The following is a 25,707-nucleotide window of genomic DNA, read 5'->3' on the forward strand; positions in this document are numbered from 1 at the left end:
AGAGTTTATGACTAATCTGAAGCAGGCAGGATTTATATTTTGTTTATGGCAGTTAAGGATTGTGACATTACCTGATACTGAAACAACCTGTGAAGTCTGTGTGGACTTTCTGAGAGCTTGCCTTAATTGTGCCATACTGTGTACCACATTTCGCAATTTTGTCCAAAGAAATATACCGCTACGATTACTGCTAGGCCAGGGATTCTCCAAAACTGCCTGGAAGAGCAAAATTACTAAGAAAAATATTTCCAAAAAGTCAACATACAATACTTGACATCTGTATAATCCATGCCCTGCAATCTAAGTCAGATAGAATTATATCACCATTATGCAACAGTGATAAGGAAGGAAGTTATATATAAATCTTCTTTATATAGTATTTACTAATTCTTTGTTTACCTTATTATAGTAGCCATAAGTAATTGCGTTTGGTTCTATGCCTGAATTTTTCATCACAAAAAGAATCCGCACAGCCAGAACAGGATGGCCCCAAAGTCCACAGAGCAGCATTAAAACTCTATAACACACCTGATAAATATTGAGAAGAATACACATTTATAGATAGTAAAGCATCAAGTGTGACTATTCTTAGAATATAAGTTTCTCTTGGCGGTATCATCAATCAGCAGAGGAAAACTAATTTAAAGCAGAGAGGTATTCTATCAGTGAATTAGAAAGCTGCCAACATATTAAAATAATATCCCAAACACATACCATACATAACTTCTGGTCCAATTCTCTCAGCTGCTGCCAAACTCAATAAATCTATTGATATTGTAGGAAGGCAAAACTATTTCCACCACAAGCCAATCCACAGAAAAGAAAACCACACAAACTGTTTAGCATTACCCAAAAATCATTGCAATCCTTTCTTAGATCAAGTACTTAAAGGGGACTGTGCTGCAATTAATTAGTATATTTTTGTGACATTTAATTCAGGTAAATATGACTAGGAACTTGCTTAAGCATATCTAACTTATAATCATCTGTTTTTTAAAGACTCAGAGGGCTGGGGGAAAGGAATCCTTTTAATTTTATTTCCACAATCCTATGAGGTAGGTTGGGCCAAGAGTAACCTGCCCATCCATCTGACTTGCCATGACTCTGAATTTTTTAGAACCTGGATTTTCTTGATTTTAGTTCAATAATCTACTTGGTGTACCTAAAAACAGAACATCAAGTTTCAAAATTCTCCCTTACACTATCTAAAGTTAAACACACCATGCCTACTGAAATTTACAGGATCCTCTTCCAGTGTAGGGTTAAGAAGAAGGCCAGCATGTCCAGACAAGATGGAACTGAATTGCGACTTCTCTACTTTACTGCAACAGGGGTGCAAATCTGAATGTGTTAGGAGGTGCTTGGGCAAACTGGCAATTGCAGCAATGGACTTCGTCTCCCTCTGACTGCCAAGTTTATCTAAGTGTTGGAGATAAGCTGGAAAAGAACACCTAGCTAGTTGTTGTTCTGACTCTCTAAGACCTCTAGCCCTCTTTTCTGCAAGATCCAAAGTTTTCCATATTTCCAGTCTCTGTTTTACTCAAGACCTCTATGCCATCATGCACTCTGTTCCTGATCCTGTTACAGCTGGACCCATCCCAGGTTTTCAGCACACCTGCCTGACTCTTCTGGATCTATAACCCATGTGACATTCACACCCCTTCCAGACTGGCTGTGTTGTCAGGTTCCTGTGCTATCATTCTGTTTGCCTACAGATTATTTGACTGCTTACAGCTTTTGAACCTAACTCTTTAGCACAACTGTCTACTTCTCTTTCCCAATCCATCAATCTGTGTGATTCTTTAACCTTCCTCATAGACTACTAGCTTTTTTCCTTTTCAACTCTCCTCTAATTTGCTTGTAACTTCCTTCAAGGTTAAGGCCAAATTTAAAGGAAGTTCTTGGCACAAAAGTGAAACTATCCAAACTTTGAAGATGCATCTGAACAAAGATATTGATTCTCCATTGAAGTACAAGTGGAAATAGAGACAAGTTTCAGAATAATTTTTCAAAATTTACAAAAGATTGAAAATGACAGAGCTGAAACAATTTCTTTTATCTGCATCTTATGTAACAATGGTGCCATGTTTAATCATTTCTTTTCCAAATGTCAGGTTTTAGCAATAGCACTTAGACTTATATACCACTTCATAGTGCTTTTACAGCCCTCTCTAAGAGGTTTACAGAGTCAGCCTATCGCCCCCAACAATCTGGGTCCTCATTTACCCACCTTGGAAGATTGGAGGCTGAGTCAACCTTTTACCTACTAGTTTGTATTTTTAATAGATGAAATGGTAAAATTTCATACACAATAAGCATTTGAATGTAAGCTGATATAACCTCAAGTAATTATAAATATCTTACTTTATATATCACAACCTGGAGAGTTGGATATTACAGTATAATGAAGCAGATTTATTTGCTTAGGGGGGATCTCTATAGTATCTACAGTATCCCATAAATATCTCCCATGAAAGGGGGGAAAAGAATACAGAGGGATCAGAAATTGTTCTCTACTTTCAGATCTAGCCAAGAAAATAATATAATAGGTATTTATATTACAAATAAAAAGACAATTCTATCAATAATTCTGGGAATGCCAAAATGATGGGTTATCTATCAATTGCAGATGGTTAACAAAATGTTTTTTTACTGCGTTCAAATAGCTGTTCAAATGTAGATAAAGGATTACTATGAACAAGTGTCTTCATTTTGTCAACTATCCTCGCACATACATGCATGTGCATGCACATAAAGACCAATCTTGGGAGACAGGTAGCAGCGTTTCTGGATTTTCAAAAAGATGTTTCATGCCTTTGTACCTCAGCTTAAAAAATCTGCTCTGGACTAGAAGGCAGCAAATATCATAAATATTATTCCAAGACAAAAGATACATCTGCATCTTTTTATAGCACCTTTATAGCATTAACTTACTTCATCTAGTGGTTCCACATCTGTTTTTTTTCATTTTAATAAGAACTTCATAGGCTTGCTGCAGGGCTTTGACTTTGGATGTGAAAGTCTAACATAGGCGGGGAGACAAATAAACCATAAGCTGTAACAATGACTAAAAAGGAATTTGGCCCACTGTGGGGAGTTTGCGTAGCATCTCTTGGCGAGTTTATGGGCTGCTTTATCTCCTGCAAAAACAAAAGAGTAAAAATAGACACATCTTAAAAGGAATCTAAGGAGTGTCAGATACATGCTTTTTTAACAGCATGAAATGTGGAAAAAAACAATGTGTGCTTCTGCTTGTTATATCATTCCCCCCCCCCCCCAATTATTCAACTCTGAATATATCTTTAAAATAAAATAACCTGCTGGGTCCTTTTGCCATAAGCGCTGGGACTATTGAAATGTTGCTTTTAGCTGGGTGTCTCTTGAAGGAAAGTTTGAGATCTTGTGGTCGGTCAAAGAGCTTAAGATCTAACTTAGGGAAGGTCTTGTAGCTGGAAAAGAAAATCAAAATTGTATAACACTGTCTTCCATCCATAATAGGACAATAACATGAATTTACAAGTCCACCCATTCTAAACAACAGCATACAAACAAATTGAAATGATTCTGAAAGGAGAGGATGCTTATTCCAAGATGAAAAGAACAAAAATGGATTCTACTAGGAAATAGGTTTAAGCAATTTGATGCATTACTTTAAAAGATTCACTGTACAATATTGTCACATGGAACTATTTTTCTTATGAAGAATTTGAGGGAATCAATATTTTTCACGTATCCAAATAATTTTTGAAATCATTCTGATACCCAAAGGACTCCCAATTAAAGTACCTATTATTTGGAACAAGTAACTAAGAAACTAAGAATGAGTAACTTTCCTGCTAGCGTGCATTGTACGGAAGTTATTAAAAATAGCAGAATATGGTCTATAAAATGTGTACAATTTGCACTAAATTTGAACCAGGAACCAGGAAAATCTTTTTTCAGTGTTTTGAGTTAAGAGTTTTCATTCAAAACAGAGGTGTTTCAAAACTGAAAGGCCTCCAAAATACTAATCAAAAGCAGACTCTCAGTGGAAACAGAGCATTTCAATTTTAAATAATTCAAATTGCATATAGTTTGCGTACCTCTGCTAAGCATGTTGGCTAAAAAAATTATTCTCTAAATTTCAATATTTAGAAGAAATTAAAGTCAAGGTAACAATAATTTTAGTAAGAAGAACTTTCAGTATAATGGACACTCTTGATAAAAGATCCTTGTCTGATTTTTTATCTCCAGATATGAGAAGAACCACATTTTCTAAGATTCCTACCTACCTACCTACCACCTCCCGAAACCCACCTGGAGAACACTAAATTAGGAAAGGCTGGAAAGAAATAAAGAGAAGTCTATCCAAATGCCATTAAGATAATACCTATACTTTGGTAATCTTCCTGTCCATCATCTGGAGGTGGCTCTGGTGGCATTATAAATACTGTGTGTTCACTCTTCTGAGATTCATCAAATTCAATTAACCGGATATCTTCTGCGAGTCTACATCATACCTGCAAATACATCACACTTCAATATCACAAAGCTATTTCAAAGCCTTAAGGATGCAACTGTAGTACAGAGTGCGATGTAGAAGAAAAGGTAGAAGAAGCTATGACTATGTACACATCTTGCAGCTGTCTGCCACTAGCACTGCTAGAAGATCCACAAATCTAATATAGCAGCAGCATTCAACTTTCAAGTAGCAGATCTAGAAAAAAAAGATATATTAGATTCCCAGACAAATGCTGATCAATCAACTCTTCCATTTCCATCTTATTACCATACATGCTTAATTATAGGCAAATTCTTGTCCCATGAGAGTAAATAAATACCTTATCTCCTTTTTCTGATCCTTTCTCAGGAAAAAGCTAAATAAATATTAGAAATAAATGCTTATTTTTGTAAATAAGCAAAGTTTTACTATTACGTATTGTGTAAATGTTTAAATTTGTTGCCTAATAGAATCTTGCCTGAACAAATCTAATGTGGATACATGAGAGCATTACCAAGATAAAACAACAACAGGCAATTACATAAAACCTCAATTGCATGGCCCTTAAAGAGTTAAAATGTTGTTTTCTTCCCCCCCCAAATGGTCAGGCCCCAAATTTAAAGCAAAATTATATATATTTAACCCAATAAATATCTTTACCTTTTCTATACAGTCATCAAAAAATGCTAATCCTGTATCGTTGTCACTCACAAAGCTGCATTCTTTCAACGAAGCGGCTAAAAATCTGGGTCTTTGTTAAACCTGTATAGAATTTTGTGTAGGCACGGTCTCTTACTTTTTAAAAATCCTAGTATATAAAGGAAGAAAAGAAAAATGTTATACATTACAATTACCTCATTTTTCTGCTTATTCATCTCCTATAACACTGAGCAGTGTTTTCCACATAGGGACATTCTTGATACACACCTATTTATCAACAAGACCTATACAAATTGCTTCAGCATTTATCTTGCTCTTATGATACAACACCAACAGTCGGTATCTTAACAACATAAACATGATAGCCAGATGACAGTAGGTTTGTTTAAAAAAAGTTTGGCTTCATAGTTTTTAAACACAACATCTCTTTAGTATCTGTGTTTTATTATTGATAGTTTTGGAATTTGATCCACTTGGAAAATTTGGAGCTCTTAAAGCTCTTACAGAATTGGGAGATTGTGCATTCTTCTTCTGCACTCTAGCTGACAGAATCACGTCATGTGGACTAAGGAACAGATCTAAACCCATCTTCTATAATATGTAAATTAGCATTTTAGACAAAGACAATCCTATAGCTCTAACATTTTATGCTCAATTTAATAAGAGAGAACAGATGACAGGGAGGGAATTATTTGCCAGTGTTCACAGGTCCTCCCCCCCACCACCCCAATTCTCCAGTTGTGCCTACCCATCACACAAAATTGGACTGTGGACATATTTTGGATCACTCTGCCAAACAAAATCATCTAATGGCACTGAGATGTGCATTCTCTGTTGTCCTGCCTTCACCTGAATGCCAGCAAAGCTCACTCTATTCTATTCTATTCTTTATTCTATTGCAGTGTTTTTCAACCACTGTGATGCGGCACACTAGGGTGCCGTGACATAGTGTAAGGTGTGCCGTGGGAAAAACACCTGCCTATATTGAATATAGGCACAGAGTTAAAAATTTTTAACATTTTCTAAATGGTGGTGTGCCTCGTGATTTTTTTCATGAAAAAAGTGTGCCTTTGCACAAAAAGGTTGAAAAACACTGGTTCTATTGGATACAAAGAAGAATTGGCAAGTTGAGAAGACTAGTATTTGTTAAATTTGAAGTTTGACTGGTATTTTATTTGAAAACTAGCATTTATTCCCACTGTTCTCCCAAATCTTACTTGAAGGTCAAACAGGGACTCCACAGCAGTAGTGTTATTTGAAGGTGCTTGAGGATTGGCTTAAGAAACATTCGATACCCTTTTAAAATGTAGGCCATAAAACGCAAGGAAGGCTCCTGAATCTCCATTTCCAATTGTGTCATCTTTTTCTGCCAGGAGAAATCTGCCTCAATCGGTTTCATCTCGACGGCAGAGCCTTCTTGGGTCTTTCTGTGAACTGGATTAGAGAGGGGAATAAGACATACAGAATTAAGGAGACTTAAATACTTAATTAGATGAACATAGTCAACGAACACCCACCGCCAAAGAGACAATACAGAATAAATGTTTGAAAAAGAATGAACTTGCAGGAGCCTAGGTGGTACAGTGGTTAGAATGCAGCATGGCTGGCTACGGGCTGCACACACCCTAGAGTTCAGTACTCACTGGCTAAAGGGTGACTCATGACTCCACCCCCTCCGAGGTCAGTAAAAACCATGACCCAGATTGTTGGGGGCAATATGCTGATATTGTAAACCATCCAGAGAATGCTGTAAAGCACTATGGGGTGGTATAAGTCTAAGGTGCTATTGCTATTATTATTTCTGTACTCTCAAATGTATGCTTTGAAATCAGATAATTTCTACTACTATACAAGGTATTCAACTTCATAAAGTCTGCGGTATACAACTTATTATATTCTATCTGTGATCTATAGAAATAATGGTGTTTAGTACAATAGCATGGTTATTCATATTAAGTCTGCCACTGTGCTTCTAAAATTAAGGTTTTTATATTTGTTAAATTGTATTTTACATTAGCACAGGAAAAAAAATAGAGAAAAACAAAAACAAAGAAAATAAAGTTTGAAATCTTTATCAGACGCATTTTAAAAAATGACTTTACAAAGATATAAAACTGGATAGAACTGAGCCAAAATTGTTATTTCATATTACCTGGCTTCCCCATTGATTTTGCTTGTGGGGAAGGTTGCGGGAAAGTTACAAAAGATGATCATAGGCTGCTGCAACCATCAGTTTATTAAATTGGCAGGTTACTTAGTTAACAGGAATAAAATTCATACGCTTCCTATAGTTTCTATGGAAAACTAGAGAAATTGGATTTTTCTAGTGTTTGAATTGTTTTAAATATCTTGGAATAATCCCCCCCCTTCACCCAAAAAGAGAACCGATGGATGAAAACATTTTAAATTGCATATCTCTGTCAAAATAGTATGGGGAAAGCAAACAGTTCAGCTGAATTTCTTCTTTTCCAAAGATTAGTTCCTTTAAAACCTCTTATTTGTTTTACCTAAGGCAAGTTGTGGTTGCAATTTCCTTAACGTGCCAAGAAGGCTTTTGCAAGGCTTCTTAGGGAGCAGCTTCCAGTTCATACTCTTCTTATCACTGATCTATACAGCAGAAACAAAGGTATATATATGTCAAATGAGCAATATATAAAAAATGGAACCTCAGCTTTTCTTGCTTCCCGATTCTGAAATAAGAATGAGAACGGGCATTTAATCTTCTCCCACTAAAATTCCAAAACTTGTTTCATTGTTGACTTGAATCAACTTTGGGGTTTCTCTGAAAAGTATTACCAGTCCTCTCAGCTAAATTTAGATTTCATTCAAAAACTACACAACCTTTCTTTGAGGATTTTTTATTAGATAAGTTATTTCATGTACCTCTAAATAAAGTTTATCTTAAGATATGGTTGCAGCATTGTTTTGCAATGAATTTTTGGCCTCATATTTCCAAGCTTGAAATTATATCTGGTAACACGCAATATTATTTATCAAAGTTTGATATTTATCAAATATTTTTATCAAATGTTTAGAGTTATAGTTAATGTTGAATGTAAAAGCTGCCTGTGTAGAAAAACTGGCTCAAATATTAATTTTTCATGTACAGGCACTGAATCTTGACAAAACATTTTAAAACTGAAATATTCAGGTGAACAAAGATGAATCAGTATATTATGCAAGTTAATTTTGCCTGTATGCAAAAAAAAGTTGTATGCTGAAAGAAAAATTGCAGAGAATGACACAAAATGTGAAAATAATGTTTACATCAGGACTTTTATTTATGATCCTGTATTGTAATTGCTTAGGTCAGTAAAGTATAAAGTTTCTTTTAGATATAGAAGTCTCATTCAGCTTTGCTTCAGTTCTTCAGCACATGAGAAAGAAAACAAAAGAAAGAGGAGGAAAGTCAGATTGAACCATTCTACATAATTTCTTACATAAATCAGGAGTAATCAACCTGCAATCTTCATGGCTACTGTTGAGATTTAAGTAGCTCAATATAATTTTCAAAATTATGTGAGTTGAGAGTGGGAGAGTTAAAAATTCAACACTCATTGTAAGCCAATTTACAACTCATTTGATCATTAATTAAACAGTGCTAAATATGAGAAATGGCCTTGCTCAAGACAATAGTATAATTAGTTTAAACCTGAGCTATCAAGATTTTGTGCAAAACCATACTAAGGGGAGACTAGGGTTAAGACCACAAGACTTCTAGAATTCAAGCATACAGTTTAGGCTTGTTCATAACTTGAAGTAGTATAACATTATCCAAATATATTGGTTCTGACATTTCTTTTTTTCAGAGCATTTTCAAAATTCAGGGCATGAAAGTCTAACAGCACAGCAGCTTAAAACACACCAAGAAGCAAACATTGCCAGTTCAAAACTCATCCTTACCAATGAAATAAGCTGCTTAGGCAAGTCAGTATCAGTCACTTTACTACAGAAATGATAAAAGAATTTAGGAATAAACTAATATTACTTTACTAATTGATAAAGAGTAGAAATGAATTCAAACAAACTTTCTCCTCCTAAAAACATAGTTACGTACAGTAACTCAAATCTCAGTATATCAATTCAGACTTTTGTCCTGGATTTGGTTAATTATCCATAGAGTACCTCTTGTATAAATATACTTTGAAAATATATTATTTCATACAATATTATAATTTTAATTTTCTTTATCAAACTCCAGACAAGATAAACAAACAAATTATGTTTTATATGCTCCTTTTTATGAAACCAGAATGTAAGAATCAATCTACCTAATCAGTTCAGTTCAGTAATATAAACCATGTTTCTGAATTGACACAACTTTAATTCTCCTTTTAACAATTTTCTGAGATGGAAAATATAGCCTGTTATTTCACAAGGAAGAATAAGGCTCAAGATAGCTATTACTATCAACTTTGTATTTTAGCTTCTTTAAATAACCTATTATCTTTAATTTGCTGATTTACTTACAATTTACACTTTACAATTTGCTGATTCTATCTTGCAATGTATCATTGTGTAAAGTATATTTTATTCAAGGAATTTTGTTAAGTGACTGCATTTGTAAGCAACTCTAATTGTAATTTATTGCAAGAGCTGGCAAATTGTCTTGCTTGCTAAACATCAAACAAATTTAGAACAATTAGCAAACACAATTTCAACTAAGAACACCAACATTTCATGAAATTTTAGTGTGATTTTGTGGAAACTGTTAACTCTGTAAATCAGTTCCATAGTTCTTGTGTATTTTATAATATGTTTCTTTCAGCCAAAACCCAAAACAACTGAGATGGTCCAACAGGAAAATGCTTTGGTTCAGCTGAATTATGACCCATATTAAAGTTAATTAATTTAACTAAGTTTCTATGCCACAGTCTAGTTGTTTCAGTTCAAATGAAACACATTTTCCATTGGTGCATATTTATAATGTAGATAAATCCACAATCCCTTTTTAAAATCCAATTGTAGGATTGCTTTACTACAAATCCATACTCTGCAGCTGACTTGGAGTCACCATAAAGACATATAGCACAAGACAAAATGATTGTAGGGGTTCTTTTGTCTAAAATTTGCAAAGCTCAGATATAACTACATTCTTACCAGTCCTCATCAAGCATGACATGTAGTGAGAACTGAACGGTCATGGTGTAATTTTCTCAATCCTGTTATTAAATCTTAATATTTGAAGATTTGCAAATAAAAATATTACTGATTTGATTACTATTTAACTTGTAAGCATGTACAAGTATCAGGCTTGTCAAATGACTGCAACAATTCAAAATTTCCTGCTCTAGATTCACAATGATATTTTCCTAATTTTTCCTCCACCCTTTCTCCTGTGATTGTATGAAAACTCAGCACAAAGAAAGGAAATTAGCCACAATGAATAGGGCCAAGACATATTGATTCTGTAGTAGGTGTATAAACAACATGAACTAAGCTCAGAAGCTAAAGCTGGCAAATCCTTGCTGTTATTCACTAGCAAACATTATTGTTTTCCTAAAGTGCAATCTCTTTGAATTTTATTGGTTTTTTAGAAACCTGCTCTAATCAAATTCTACATAACACGAGACCTTTGATTTCCTCCTGGCCAAGTTGCCAAAAATACTACAAAGTATGTCACACGATACTGATGTCATTTGATTACTTCAAACTGAAATGTGAAACTAGAGAAAGAAACAAGCAAGTAGGGAAAAAATATTCCCCTTTTAGAAAGAGATTAGCTATAACTCTAGGGTTGTTCACATTTTGCAGGAAGTATTCCTGCAGTAAGAGGGAGCAATTTCAGGCTCACACATACCCTCCCTCCACATTCCCCTGATGCAGACAGATGATATTACAGGAGCAGTTGTTTGGGTATAAAACTTCCAATCTTTGCACAACTACTTCTTTATGTAGATTCACTCAATTGCAAAATCTCTTCGTGCTTGATTTGAGATGGACAGAACAAATATTTTGGCTCACAAATACTCCTTTTCCTGCTATCCCTAATGTAGAGCAAAAGTATTCCAGAAATAAATAATCCTTCCAATCACAAAATTCAGTTCTTTTTTTAAAGACACATTCCTCTAAATAAAATACTAAACATCATGCCATTAAATAAACATTGTATAATACTATCATGTTTCCAGGAATAAAAGCTTTAAAAAAACCCTCCCCTTTTTATGATCCTGTAATCCCTTAATTTCGGGGTAGAGTTGGGGGTGACTGGATGGAGCTGTTTACTGCCAGCTGCCTTTCCTGACACCTACGCAGAGTTCACAGCAGATTTTTTTTTCTTTGTACTGTAGGAGAGAAACATCAGCCGCAACCTGGGATTGAACTCTTAACCTCCTGAGTGGGAGATGAGAGTCTTCAGCACTAGGCTACTATGCTGCTCTATAAAGCTTGTATAAAAATATAAAAATTATAAAGGAATATTAAAATATGACTTAAAGATGTGAAATGCACTGCTGTCTTCCTCTCATTTCATTACAAAGTCATCTCCACATTATTTTGAAAGGTCTTTTCTTCAAGAACAATATTTAGGATGCAATGGACTGCAAAGAGGCAGAAGACAGTTGAAAAAATGTCATTTGTGTGACTTGACTTTCGTTCACACATCCTTTCTCAGAATGTCCTGTGGAGATTCTCAGTTATCCAGGTCATAGTTGTATCAAAGGTGCTTTTTTTCTTCAAAAGGCAACTGGACTGTCATCAGTTTTGATGGTAACTTCTTGAATGAGAAGTGAAATGTTTCCTTCTTTCTCAAGAAGAAAAACACCTTTGAGACATCCTTTCTCAGACTACATTTTACCACTTTGCTCTCAAAATTAATTCCATTTGAATTTTTATATCGAAGTTAGGAAATTTATGACTTTCCAGAAAATGTTTCAATCAGTCAGATGTTAGATATGATGGGGAGGGTAGTCCACCATTACTTGACAAATTCTCCATCTCTGATTTACATCTCAGCAGAGTATACTTACTGAACCAGTTAGAACTATGAGAAAAAGCCACTAAAAATCCTTCCTTCATAAGCAATACATTTTTATTAATTTTCTTCTTTCAAATGGCAGCATAGTGCTTTTCATGGGATAACACTCATAATGGCAAGATTAATCTTTTCTATGCCTATGAATTTTCAGCATTTTTTGATGTCTATCATTTTTCTACTGAAAAATATAATACACATAGAAGAGAAGAGATACACAGACACACACTTTCACCTCTACAATGTCAGTTGGGAGAAAAATCTCCCAAGCTATCTGAGAAGCAGCGCACTGAACTAGAAATGAAACAAAAAGTTACAACTGATGGGGAAGTGAATAGTAGAGAAGCACACAAACCTCCCCCCCACAAAGAACTAGACGACTCAGGGAGCACAGAAATACAGGTAGTCCTCATTTAATGACCACTCATTCAGCCACCACCCAGGATTGGGGGGGGGGGAATGGAAAGTATATTGTTTCCTTTGCAGTCAACTGCTCTTAACACTCTCTGAGAGCCATTATGGTTACTTGGGATTTTATTTGTGACCTCAGGGTCACCTGAATCAGAGGTGTGGAGTCTTCTTGGATTCCAATAAATTGCTTCCATTTTCTCTCACTTGGCAGTTGGCCCCCTCACAGGCCACCCATGCACCGTCCCAGCCTGGCAGCAGCTCACCCCCACCCCAAGCAATACTTGCGCCATACTTCACAGACACCCATACATCCTCCTCTAACAACATCAGTCCTGCCTAGCCCAGTTGTGTTCACTGTCACCCACATAATCCCCACCTGGCAGCAGTCACTCATCTGCTTGACAGCCTGCTGGCAAGCTACCTGGGACTCAGTGACCCTGTGATCCTCACTTAAGGAAAGCAACGATAGCCAGTACTGTTGTTGCTAAGCATGAGGTCGCACAATGCCACACCTTACAACAACATAGTTTAGCAATGAAAATTTCAGTACCACTCGCTGTCATTAATTGAGGACTACCTGTACTTGCATAAATCCAATTTGGTCTGTTTTAAATTTCACAGACTGGATAAAATGAGCAAAATAAACACATTCGAAATTTACATCAAATAATTCAAAACACATATATATGAAGACAAAGGATATGAACAAAAAAAAACTCAAAAAACACACTTACATGTACACCATCTTTGTGTCTAAATCAATGCAAACCACATCTTGTGGTGGCTCATACAGATCAAATACCGTGAATCAACTCCAACTATAAATGGGACAGGAGCACTGAGCACTGCTGCCAGAGACAAAGGACAGAGGGGGATGTAGGGACACTGCCACTGAAATGGAAAGATCATCTGAAGAAAAAATGAATGAAACTCATCAATTAAAAAGACATGAAATCTAGGTAACACCAAACCATGCTAGATAATTGAATTTCACAGGAGCTCCAACATTACAAAATAATCAACTGATCACCGCATGAACAGAATCTGAAATTATTATTAATCCTTGTTTAGCATGTACTGTATACACAAGTCATTTAGCTGCTTGGACATAGCTGCTATCAAACCTACTGGGTATATACATAATTTTAAACTCAAATAATAGGCATTAGTAAGAATTTTATTGCAAATCCTATCATGCAATTTTCATTTATCTAAATACTATTTTTAAGCCATTCCAGTCAACAGTCACTTGTGCAAATGAAAGAAATATACAATGACTAAGATACATAATTCATAATGCTGGCAAAAAAAAGTCTTTGTAATTATTTTGTAAGTATTTTATTCTAGGTCCACTTAAATTTATCATGTGCTCTAACAACAGTAAACTTAAAAGTAAAAAGTTCTACCAAAAGACTAAGTGTATTTTTAATCCTATAACAGTGGCACAGCATGTTTCCTACCACAAATTGTTTGATATATTAATTTTATTCTAACGCTACTAATATGTTCAATCTGAATTTATATATAATCTCATTTGGATTATGATACAGTAGTTTTATTTATTTTTATTTCTAATGCCGCCCATCTTAGATGCTATATATCATAAAATTCATGTTTGTGTGTGTGTAGGTATATATAGTCACTGAGGACAACTATATTATACATAAGATACAGAAGATGAACTTCAAGAATTGCTGACATCCTTCTCTGTAACATGCAATTTAAGAAAACAAGTTTCTTGGGGGGGAAATTTAGGAGGGCAAAGATAATTTGTCGGTTTAAAAGAGTGATCCAATAAAAGCAAAAAAGTTTATTTCTGACTCTATCTTCTTGAAAATGTAGCTTGTGTATGCATTGAAAAGCATCTATGTTACTTCCTAATTGCATTTCAAACTAAATAAATGGAAGACCAGGATTCGATCAATCTTTCCAATGATAAAATAATAGCAACAACAAAATAAGCAAGTTTCTCTTCCCTAAAGGGTTGATAATACCTTCTGAGAACTAGACACTTCTGTAGAGAATCAGGAAAACTTTGATGGAGATATGTAGGATCTGTTGCCTAAGTAAGAGGCTGAAGCATTTTAAAGATAAGAATGAAATAACATTTGAGGCAGGAGTATAAGGAGAAAGGAGTATAGCATAATCAGACTTGTAAGATTTTGTTGTTATGGCCAATAACAATAAAAAGTCTTTTAGAGTTCTTGTGTAGTTGTGATCTTGTCTACCTGATGGGAAAGTTATCTGCTGAGAAACACAGGGAATGAATAAAGAGGGAAAGTTGCATTGTGGATATGGATTTGTTCCCGAGAATTTGAAGAATACCAAAATACTGTGTATTATGGCAGGGTTTTACTTTTTAAATGACTTTAAATAATCAAAAGGCCTCATTCTGAAAATTTAGATATGGAAAAAAAAGAGAGAGAACCTATTATTCTTATGCATAGTTCCTTTGGGCATTAATTAATCCTTTTGCAGAAAAAAAGCTGTGAATCACTTACACTATCCTAATAGAAAATCCTTGCAAATTAATTTCCCATTTAAATAAAATAATTAAATAACCAAGTGGGCCCTTTCTTATTCACATAAACAAATATATTTATTCTACAATTTAAATATTTAATTCAGAAATATGAAAAACTTTTTTCAGAAGGTCACATGAAACAAAATAAAAGAAAAAAATTAAGTGTTCAATGTTTGTGACAACAAAGAACAAAAAAACCATTAGATAAAAATTTGGTAATCAAAATATTCAAACTTATGAGCACTTACAGCAGCCACAGCTTCGGCAACTCCAGTCAGCACAGCTGGACAGAGAGAATGTAGTAGAATCTTGCCTTCCAACAAGACAAAGAAGAGTAAGTAGCACAGTTTTCTGGTCCAAGGTTCATAAGCAGAGTGGTATAGTTTGCCCCACTACAATGAGATCAGGACACAGAGGACTGTAACATTCATTGCTCATTATGACAATAACAATAATATAATAATATTAATTGCCACCCAGCGACTATCATATACCGGATAGTGAAATAGGAGAACCTATCTGATAACATCATATTTTATTATCACAGAAACGTGTTTGAGATATTTGTACATTTACATGTACATTTCACGTTAGAAAAAAGAAGACTGCTGTTTTAGATCCATTTGATAATCTAAAAACTTTATGGACTTTATTTTATTTCTTGTTAGAAATGAATGTGAAATTCCAGTATGTTCAGTGACCGGGGGTGTCATGCGCCCATCGGAGCCTGAATCGGCAGAGGAAGACGAACTGGAATTGGAGCAGGTGGAAATTGAGGGAGACGCTTTATTGGCTTGGGAGGAAAATGGGAAGGAGCAGGCCCAGTCAGGCCAGGGCCTTTCAGGATTGGGACGGCTTGTAGGCAAGGAGGAAGGGGGTCAGGATGACTAGGAGAGGCTAAGCAGTGAACATGAGAGACAGAACTCCTCTCCCCTCCTGATTCTCGAGTACAGAGAGTGGAGAGAAGGCGAGAACAGCGCAGGTTGACCCAACTACTCGGGAAAGCAACCCGCCCCTCTTCACAAGGCACCCTTGGGACTGAGCCTTAAAGAGACACTGTGGGGAGGGGCATTTGTCAGGAACAAACACTGAACAACACACAATGAGTGTTGTGTGCTGATGTTTGAACTTTCTTGGATTCCTTGCATTTTTTCTGGATTTCTTGCTTTGCAGCCATGGTGCTCACAGCATTGGGCTGGACTATTTGCAGTCAGACATTGTTGAGGTGTGTGTGTATGTGTGTCATCACTTGCTCTGGGACTTTCCAGAAACGTGGGAGCGTTGGGGAAATTTGGAGCAATAAAGGGGCCTGTGTTATCTCTGTGCCATGTCCCAGGTCATCACGGGGGGGGGGGGGGGGGGGGTATATATATATATCCATTGCAAAAAAACAATTTGTAAACATATGCAGGTAAAATCTGCATTGCATGCATTAGCATCTTGCTCATTTGCTGCTAAACAAATTATGTTTATTGTTATGTAAACTGGCTCTTAATATTTTAATTCAGCTGCGTCTTTAAATACTCCACTGACCATTATTACCTGAGTGGTAAAGGTGTACAGACTGGTTGAGATAATATTAATGCATCATGGGCCGAAAGCTGTAAAAAAAAACCCAAAGTTAGTTATTTGGCAGTTTGAGAAAATCCACATAAGCAAATTAACTAATCAGATATTAATTAATTATTTAATCACATTAGCCCCTGAACTATACTTTATCTACAACTATTTGCATAGAAAACAGACATGACTAGATAGGCACGGGCAACCAGCTGTGAAATTAGCATTTCTAGTTCTCTGGCACTTCACATATATAATTGTAAAAACTTTCACAGTATTTCTATAAGGGGGTTTAACATAACTGCTTTTCTACCATGAAGTGTCAGCAAGGGGTTGGGAAGAATAAGATTGAGAAACTCCAATAGGTTTGGCCTGCTCCACGCGGCTTGGGTACAAAATGAGGTTGTCCCATTCTGAAAATTTTTGTAGATGAAGAAGATTCTTACGCATTGGTTCCTTTCTTACCTAGTTTTATTTTGTTAATTTTCAATGCTTAAATTTTTAATGTTTTAATATTCTAATTGTTATATGATTTTATGATTTTGTAAGCTGTCCAAAGTAGTTCACCACTGAGATAGGCAACATATGAATTTAATAAATACATAAGCTGCTGGCATTTTATAAATACAGAATTCACTTTAAGCACCACTTTTGAGCTGCACTGTTTCAAACATGGATACTTATCTGAGAAATTGAAACAATGCAACTTGTCAGTTCATATTTCTAATTCCAATGCTAGTCATTACAATATGGATGTTCCATAGAGAACTAAATAGTGAGATATTTTTAGGAATTGTTTGATCAGGTACATAGAAAACAAAGAAAGCTGGATTTGTTGCTCACTATATAAGGAAAGTAGTATAAAATTCTTCATGATCCCTCAAATGTATGACAAAGTGGAGCAAGTAAAAGGAACATGGTGCCCATATGCTTAGTGAACAGCATGAAAACGTATAGGAACAATACTCAGGAAATATGATGGTAGTAAGAGCCATGGTGGCACAGTGCTAGGAATGTAATATTGCAGGTTAATTCTGCCAACTGCTCAAGGATCAAGGTTGACTCAGCCTTCCATCCTTCCAAGATTGGTAAAATGGGGACCCAGATTGTTGGGAGCAATATGCTGACTCTGTAAACCCCTTAGAAAGGGTTGTAAAGCACTGTGAAGAGGTATACGAGTCTAAGGGCTATCGATAGTATTATTAAACTGTATCAATTGTTAACTTACCTGCACAAGGATTCTTGGTCTTTGTGGTGAAGGGAAAGGTATGTTGTGCATAAAGTGAGATATGTGCCTGTAAAAAAAATTTAAAGCATCTATTACCTCAAGCATTTAAGATTTAAATATTATGTCATAAAGAACAGCATCCAGTAGACTTACATAAAACAACCATTGAAATGGGAAGATATTTTGAGGAATCTATCACTTACTTTTCAATTGGAAGAGGATGCGGACCAGACACAGACAGCTTATAGATAAACATTAGAAATTTTCGGAAGGCTTCAAAGAAGGCCAGTGTGACAGAAGGCAGATGCATTGTTGGAATTGATAGATTTGGAAGTAACTTTTTTCTCCCTACAGCTGTCAGAAGGCCAAGCTGCATGTGTTTGCTTTTCATTTAATAAGTCTTGTGCATAAGGTTCATAAAACTGGATAGCTGCACCATATACCTAGAATAAAAACAAGAAAAAGTAGGAATGGCATTAACAGCTATAGAAATTGGATAACAAACAACACATATTGAACTTGATCAACTAAAAAATGAAGAAAAAGAATATTTCCCACTCTGAGTCCTCCACACACTAGATATTTTCAAAAAAACTCACACTAACAATATAAAGATAACTATGACATTTTTTATATCATTAGTGGGTTATATTTTGTGATAATACCTAGTTTCGTCAGAGATGGGAAGTTCATTAGCATCCAAGTATCTAGTAGGCTGTAACTCATTTGGGCTATAATTTAATTAATAATTAAATGGTATAATTAAGCAGAATATTTAATCTTGATTCATGAACTTGAATCTCTGTGTTAGAATCTTTGTTACCATCTTAGAAGCAGCTGTCTTCAACAGTTATGGTAAGATACAAAGAGAAGAAATGTTCCAATTATCTCCTCTAACTCCTGCACCATGAGGTTGAGATAAGATTTCAAGATTTTAGTGAAGGCTTTCAAATGTTTAAAAGTGACAGTATTACAACATCCACTAAGGATAATTTAACTACTTCATAAATTAAATATTTTCTATCCAAATTTTTACTGGTAAAATAAAGGTATAAGCCACAAATAAGTAGTTTTGCTTACCGAATGATTTGTTCAGCAACTCTTTTAAGTTACGATAGTGCTGAAAAATTGACTTTATGAAAAAAGTTACGATGCCCACTTCACAAATTTCACAGTATCCCTCATCACATGATCTCCATTACACTTATATTGTCTTGTGACTGACCTCTTTCTTCCTGACCCTTCCTTGCAGGATGGAGAGATTGGAGGAGAAGGGACTACAAGAGACTAAACAGGAACACACTGGGCTGTTTGTGTGGTGCGCTCAGGGCTGCTAGCATTACTGCATTACTTTTAATGTGTATTCCCCATTGTTTGCCTTACTCTCATGTAACCCCTTCCTCTCCAATGAGTGTAAATGCAAACATTAATTTCCTTCTTGCTAATTATCCCAGTGTTCATGTGAGCATTCCAAGGCGTTGCTAAGTGGAGAACAGAAAAATACAATTGTGGCCATATGATATCCCACACAGCAACTCCTTCGCTTATAACAGAGCTGCTAGTTCCCGTTGTTGGCTGCTAAATGAGGACTAGCTGCAAACACAAAGGAGCTAACCCTTACCTTCATTTGTTGCGTTTTTAGGCTTGTTTTCCTAAATGCTTTAAGTGTATCAAGATAGAGGTATAGAGTGTGTGTGTGCGTTTCCAGTTTAAAAATAAATATTATGGGATAAAGTAATATTTTTATTTAGAAATTTAATAATAAATAAAAGCAAATATTACATTTCTGAAAACATACTTTTTCTGCAGATGAGCCAGTCAAAACAAATGTTGAGAATACAGGTAGCGGGTATTTGTTTGAGGATCCCAGCATTCATGGTAGCCCCCATTGGAAGACAGAAGAGAGGTACTGATTCAGACAAGGGGAATGACTCATAGTCATCTTCTGGATATCTGAATATTAAACCTTTAAAGCATGAAAATAAATAAATAAGTGTATTGTACACACATAACAGAAATGCTCCTCCTCGTCTTCTGAATACTGACTTTAAAAAAATGCTAGAGTACACATGCTAAATACCATACGGTATAAAATTAAATTTAAAAACACCTCCTCCTCAGCTTTCAGCAATTCACCCCAAAAACTCCTCTGAGTATCAAATGATTTGGGACTGAAGCCCAGTGAGGTGTCTCCCCAAAGAACACATCCTCTATGTGCAAAGATATGGCTACTGGCAAATTTATGTTTAAAAATAATGTGAGTATATATCCCTATCAAATTGCTTAAGCCTTCTATTATTAAAAGGGTTCCAACCTAGTGATAACTTATTCCACAGTTATCAAGGTAAGAAAGCTCTCATTCATGTTTTAGTGCAGAGTTTGTATAATCCTGTCAACATGTTGAGTAAACGTACGGCAACAATTCTTCAACATATGTCATTATCCTTAAGTATATACAAACCTATCAATCTATTCACTTTAGATTTGGGGCAGAATTCTGACCTACAGTTGGGATGAAAATGCAATTTTAACTAAAAAAATGCAGTTTCCCTATTATTTCTTGAAAATTGACTATTCTCCTTTATTTCACAGCAATGAAGCAGCGCTGTCAAACTCCCGGCCCACAGCCAGATGTGTCATGAATTGGCCACACCCGGTTTAGTGAAGGGGGAGAAAAGTCCCGATACATCACATGAATGCCAACATGATGCCCTGAGTTTGACATTCCTGCTATACAACAAGAAATGTTCAACATAAGGAGATTTAATTTCCAACTAGTTTCTTTTATACATGTTTCATTTCAATATTATATACAGAAAAGTGTTAGAATGATAAGGCTCTTCATCATACAATTCATGATTGTTAAAGATATACATGGAAGGATACAGCAAAGAGAATATAAACTGTTTTGAATTTTTTTCACAACAACATAATATATTCAAAAACTATTTTTAAGGATCCTCATCTAAGGATCACCTTAGATGAGTAATATAGATAATGAATGTTCTTTGATCAAGCAAATTCACTTCACTATTTAACAGGCAAGTTTAACGTACTATAAAATACCCTCTTAATATTAGTCTCTTCTAATATATTGCAATTTATAAAAATAAATACTTTACCAGCTTTATATGCAATTGAGTTAGAAGTTGGAATTGACTTCTTATAACAAAGGTATACACTGGAACCCCAACTGTAATGAACAAATAAGAAACATTTTCCATAACGCAGGAGTTATTTTATTTTTAAACCTTCTAATGCTAAAGGCAATAATTGTTTAAATGTATAGCTCACAATACATAATCATATAATATTTGCAACAATAAACGCAACCCAAATAAAGCACAGAATTTTGATTCTGCTATTATTAGAAGTTGTATACTTACAGACTCCAAGACACAAGGCAAGTAAATTTGGTATTTGCTAATAATTCCCTCCTATATGGTAGTAAATGTTTTCGCAGAAGGCTGCAAAGGCATATATGCTATATATGAAAGACAGTGCAGTGTTTTCTCTGGTTTCATTGCTAACCTATTAGCTCTAATTTTTACCTTCCTATTTTAAAAATGGGTATGCTGATTTAAAGCAAGCTTGGAAATCAATTGCAATCTTAGTTGGCCTGATTCATGTAGAGCTCTAATGTGGATTTGGAAAGTCTTGACTAAATTATGGCCCACAATGAATAAATGTGGGCAGATAGGTAGTGTAGAGGAGGGTTAAAGTTAAAATAATGAAGAAACTAAGGTTCAAGTCTCTATTCGAACTAGATGACTTGGGTTAGTCACTGTTTTTCAGCCCTACATTCCTAACAAGACTGTTGTGCTCATATCAAAGATCTCAAAAGCAGAATATAAATGCAGTAAGAATATATGTATGTGTATGAATTGTGAATACACATACATATACACTATTAATTTTCACTCAGTAATCCAATTCGTATATGTTACAAGCATACAGACCATCTTTTTTCTTTCATAAACCAGCAGTCTTCCAAAGTTCAATACATACTTTTCCTCCCACCCAAAAAGTAATAGTTGCCTATCTTACAGATTTTGGCAACAATAGTTTAGGAACAAAAAAAAATTCAAAGCAGTGGAAACTAAGTGATACAAACTGAATTCTGACTTAAATGCACTTTTTACATTTTTTTTTTTGCAGCACTAATCCATTCCACATTTTTCAACCCCCACCCATTGCTTTTTGAATAGCAACTTTTCAAATAACGTGTTATTCTCACCATGCCGCAATTTAAATTCTTATCAACTTTGCAGAAAGTGTGAGGTGGGGTTTCTCCTTTACTAGTTACAATGACACATATGTCGGTAACAGCCAAGGAGTTTTGAGCTCGCACTGGAAGAGCCCTCCGAAAGGTGATAAAGATTCGCTGGGAAGTGACTGAGCTGTTATTGACATTTGCACAGCGGCCATAGGGAGTAGCCTGGATCACCTCACAATCTTGCTTCGCAATGTCCTTCCCTTCATATAAACTCTGCAGATAAGAGGAAATAACGCACATAGGAATATGATCATTAATAAACTGTTCAGTTATTCTTCTCTCACACAAAATAGCCGGCCCCAAGACAAGGAACGCTGGAATAATCCCATGTGCATATTAGACCAGCAGATAAGATGAACTTCACAAAACTTTCTGGTTAAAAGATCTTAAAATTGAAGATGAAAGACATATGAGCCTTTTATGTAAAGCAAAGGAGTTGGATTAAACCAGGGATGAGCCAGGTTCAAAACTGCCTCCATTTAGGAAAGCTTATTGTAAAACTCTAGACAAGTCATAATAGGTAGTTTTTGACTTAAGCGGGTCGCTTAATGATGGCTTGAATTAACGATGACCTCAGAAAGTGTACAGTCTGTAAAGCACTTCTGACCAACAACAAATGTTTCAGATTCTGAATGTTTGGCAACCTGTTCACACTTATGACCAAATGCCAAGCTCTCCATGAACATGTGGTCACCATTTGCAATCTTCTCTGCCAGCTTCCCCAGGAAATCAGTGGGGAAGCTAGCAGGGAAGATTGCAAATAGCTGCTGCTGCATGCTGAGGATTGGCTGAAAAAGCTCTGTGCCAAAGGATTTCAGGTCTATGGAAGCCTGCACAGCATGCTAAGATTGCGGTTGTTGAGTGAAACAGTCACACAACCCTTAAAGACAGCTTCGTTTAACAATCAAGATTCTAGTTCCAATCGTGATTCTAAGTCGAGGAATACCTGTCCTTCGTAGTTCAACTTATCTCAAATGGTTGCTATTATGAGAAAAAGAGAGCTTGTAAAGGGAAGGCAGATTAGAAATCTAATAGTAACTAGATACAAGGTTTGGACTTCAATTCCCAAATTCTCAGACCATGTTGGCTTAGGTATATGGGAACTGTCATCTCAAATCATCTGGAGGCTACAAAGTTGGGGAAGACTATTACAAAGTTTTATCAATTTCCCCACCTCTTTCCTATCTTTTAATGCTTAGTATGTGTAACATCTTCTTCATCTACTTTGCAATATTATGCTTATCAACATAAAAGAGTAGTAGCCCATTAAGTGTAAACCAATTATTGCAACATGAGGATTCCTACATTATTTCTTTTAAAGTGAACAATACTACAAAAAAAAAGTCTCAAAATGTTTTTAGTAACATTTATCACAAAATAGCACATGTTTAGCAACAGTATTGTTCTATTTATCATGTGGTGGCACTGACAACAGTTGGGCACATAACACGGCACTGGTGGTACATATAGTAAATGTCCATGAATGTTTATATTCCTGTATACAATTCAGTTAAACAAGGACCTGTAATTTCACATTTTTAAAAACTGATTTGCAATGACAAGCATGGATGAAGCCATCAATCCATACAAAATCATATCTGATATTATCAGCTACCGGTGGTTTCATAACAACCTTTTGTTACAGTTTTGCAATTGTTGTATTGTTCATGTTTCAAAACACTGTGGCTCAAAACCCTATGTAATGCTATACTGATGGTAGAAGCCACCCACTACTTATAAATAAATCACTATGTCACCATTTCCCACCTATATTAAGCTAAATATATTACTGTTATGTGACATATTTATTATCATGTGTATATAGGGCATATCCTTGTCCATATCTTCTATGTGTGTATTTTTCCTACAATTAAAACACTTATATAGGTTGATATACCACTACTGTTCACAGCATCATATTAAAGTTCGGGGTGGGGATGGGTTGGAAATCAACTATCATCTCTTAATAATTGCTTCTTTCTTGCCCATTATTACAGATTGTAGGCTACCTAAAATTCAAAACTAAAGTCACCAGCATGTCCACATCAGAATATTTTAAGGACTTTGTGTATTATTGAGAGACGAACGACCAAATGAATATTAGGTATATCAGAAGTCATTTATAATATCGACCATCGAATTTGCTTCATATAAGGACTCAGAATAAATTATATAGCACATAGATCATAAATAGATTTACAATATAAACTAAGTAACTAACTTAGTTTCTTACAAACTAAGAGACTGCTTGTAACCATTTAACAGACCCTTTCTCCCTTCATCATCATATTGATGCCCACAAATATTTCAACGTCAACTCACCCAATGTCAGTAGAGGTGGTTTGTCCCTACTTCTCTTGTAGCAAAGAAAAAGCTCCGGACTTTTAAGACTTCCATAGTTCAAATTGGCCTGAAGTCCTGTAGGAGTTGCTTCTACACATGTATACCCCTCAGGAACAGTTTCGCCTGCTGACTTGATGATCACAGCAAGTTCAGTGATTGGAGCCTTTGGACCAAAAGACTTGGTTTCAGAGCGATTTCCCTCTTGATCTAGAAGTGCTGACGTATCGGTGAGATCTGCCACTACAAAGTAATCAACCACTCTTGGACCTTTATCTTCTCTCATTGTTATGCCTAGGATTCCTGTAAAAAAAAAAGTTAATTTCAATTATGTTATCAGGTTGGTAACATAATACAACCTGAGAATGCAGAATGAGATAAAACATAGGTTATCAATGAAAGGTTTCATGCATACATCCAGCATCCAATCAAGAACCAGTCAGGTAATCTTTTTCTCCTTGAAGTAAGATTAAAATACAACAATGCACCTAACTGAAATAATGGATATACATTTCCAGTAACTATTAAAAATATTAAAATGTCTCAGAGTATCTTCAAAGGAAAGTTTACCATACTGTATAAGTCAATGAGCTCTTCTTTACTAATGCAATTCTTGTGCAAGTTAAAAAAAAAACGCCTTTGTGTATAATATAATCAAAACACATAGCAGTGAATAAGAAAAGCAAATTAAGTCCTACCAATTGTGATGCTGATTATTTATACACTAGAATATGTACAACAGTGATGGCTAACCTTTTCAGATCGCGTGCAAAAAGTGGGGGGACCGCAGGGGGGTCATGTGAAGGCATCCCCACACCCATCATGCTATGCGCGTGACCCCCGCTCTCCTCTGCGTGCTTTTGGCCCACGATGGATCCATTTTTCGCCCTCCCCAGGCTCCAGAGGCTTTCTAGAAGCCTCCCCTGCCCCCCCAGGTTTCAGGAGGCTTCCCTGAAGGCTCTGAGGAGGAAAAACTACCATACGGGCAACCTGGAAGTTCAGGAATGGTGCTTTCCGGGTTGCTGTTTTTCGCCCTCCAGAGCCTTCAGGTGGCTTCCCTGAAGTCTCTGGAGGGTGAAAAACAGCCCTACGGCAAACTGGAAATCATCGTTCCTGAACTTTTGGGTTGCCCATAGGCCATAAGGCATCCCCACACTCATCATGCTATGTGCGTGACCCCCGCTCTCCTCTGCGTGCTTTTGGCCCACGATGGATCCATTTTTCGCCCTCCCCAGGCTCCAGAGGCTTCTAGAAG

The 25,707-nt window shown here is 35.8% G+C and overlaps 1 protein-coding gene across 1 annotated transcript in view; it reads right to left on the minus strand.

The window, feature by feature from the left end:
* DENND4C (DENN domain containing 4C) overlaps window positions 1-25,707 on the minus strand; it is a 78,057-nt gene that overhangs the window by 26,496 nt on the left and 25,854 nt on the right. Inside the window, 29 exon segments of the mRNA XM_032214773.1 lie at window positions 72-216; window positions 400-528; window positions 2,935-3,140; window positions 3,322-3,449; window positions 4,370-4,388; window positions 4,391-4,499; window positions 4,821-4,856; window positions 5,141-5,203; window positions 5,205-5,288; window positions 6,358-6,410; window positions 6,413-6,574; window positions 7,648-7,742; window positions 13,253-13,322; window positions 13,325-13,433; window positions 15,297-15,385; window positions 15,388-15,440; window positions 16,591-16,649; window positions 17,837-17,903; window positions 18,040-18,118; window positions 18,121-18,147; window positions 18,150-18,176; window positions 18,179-18,215; window positions 18,217-18,279; window positions 19,635-19,693; window positions 19,696-19,713; window positions 19,716-19,802; window positions 20,959-21,028; window positions 22,074-22,323; window positions 24,431-24,755. Of these exon segments, the coding sequence (XP_032070664.1) occupies window positions 72-216; window positions 400-528; window positions 2,935-3,140; window positions 3,322-3,449; window positions 4,370-4,388; window positions 4,391-4,499; window positions 4,821-4,856; window positions 5,141-5,203; window positions 5,205-5,288; window positions 6,358-6,410; window positions 6,413-6,574; window positions 7,648-7,742; window positions 13,253-13,322; window positions 13,325-13,433; window positions 15,297-15,385; window positions 15,388-15,440; window positions 16,591-16,649; window positions 17,837-17,903; window positions 18,040-18,118; window positions 18,121-18,147; window positions 18,150-18,176; window positions 18,179-18,215; window positions 18,217-18,279; window positions 19,635-19,693; window positions 19,696-19,713; window positions 19,716-19,802; window positions 20,959-21,028; window positions 22,074-22,323; window positions 24,431-24,738 (2,701 nt within the window). The 5' untranslated portion in view covers window positions 24,739-24,755.

This window comes from Thamnophis elegans, chromosome 3 (assembly GCF_009769535.1).
Source record: "Thamnophis elegans isolate rThaEle1 chromosome 3, rThaEle1.pri, whole genome shotgun sequence".
Taxonomy (NCBI): domain Eukaryota; kingdom Metazoa; phylum Chordata; class Lepidosauria; order Squamata; family Colubridae; genus Thamnophis; species Thamnophis elegans.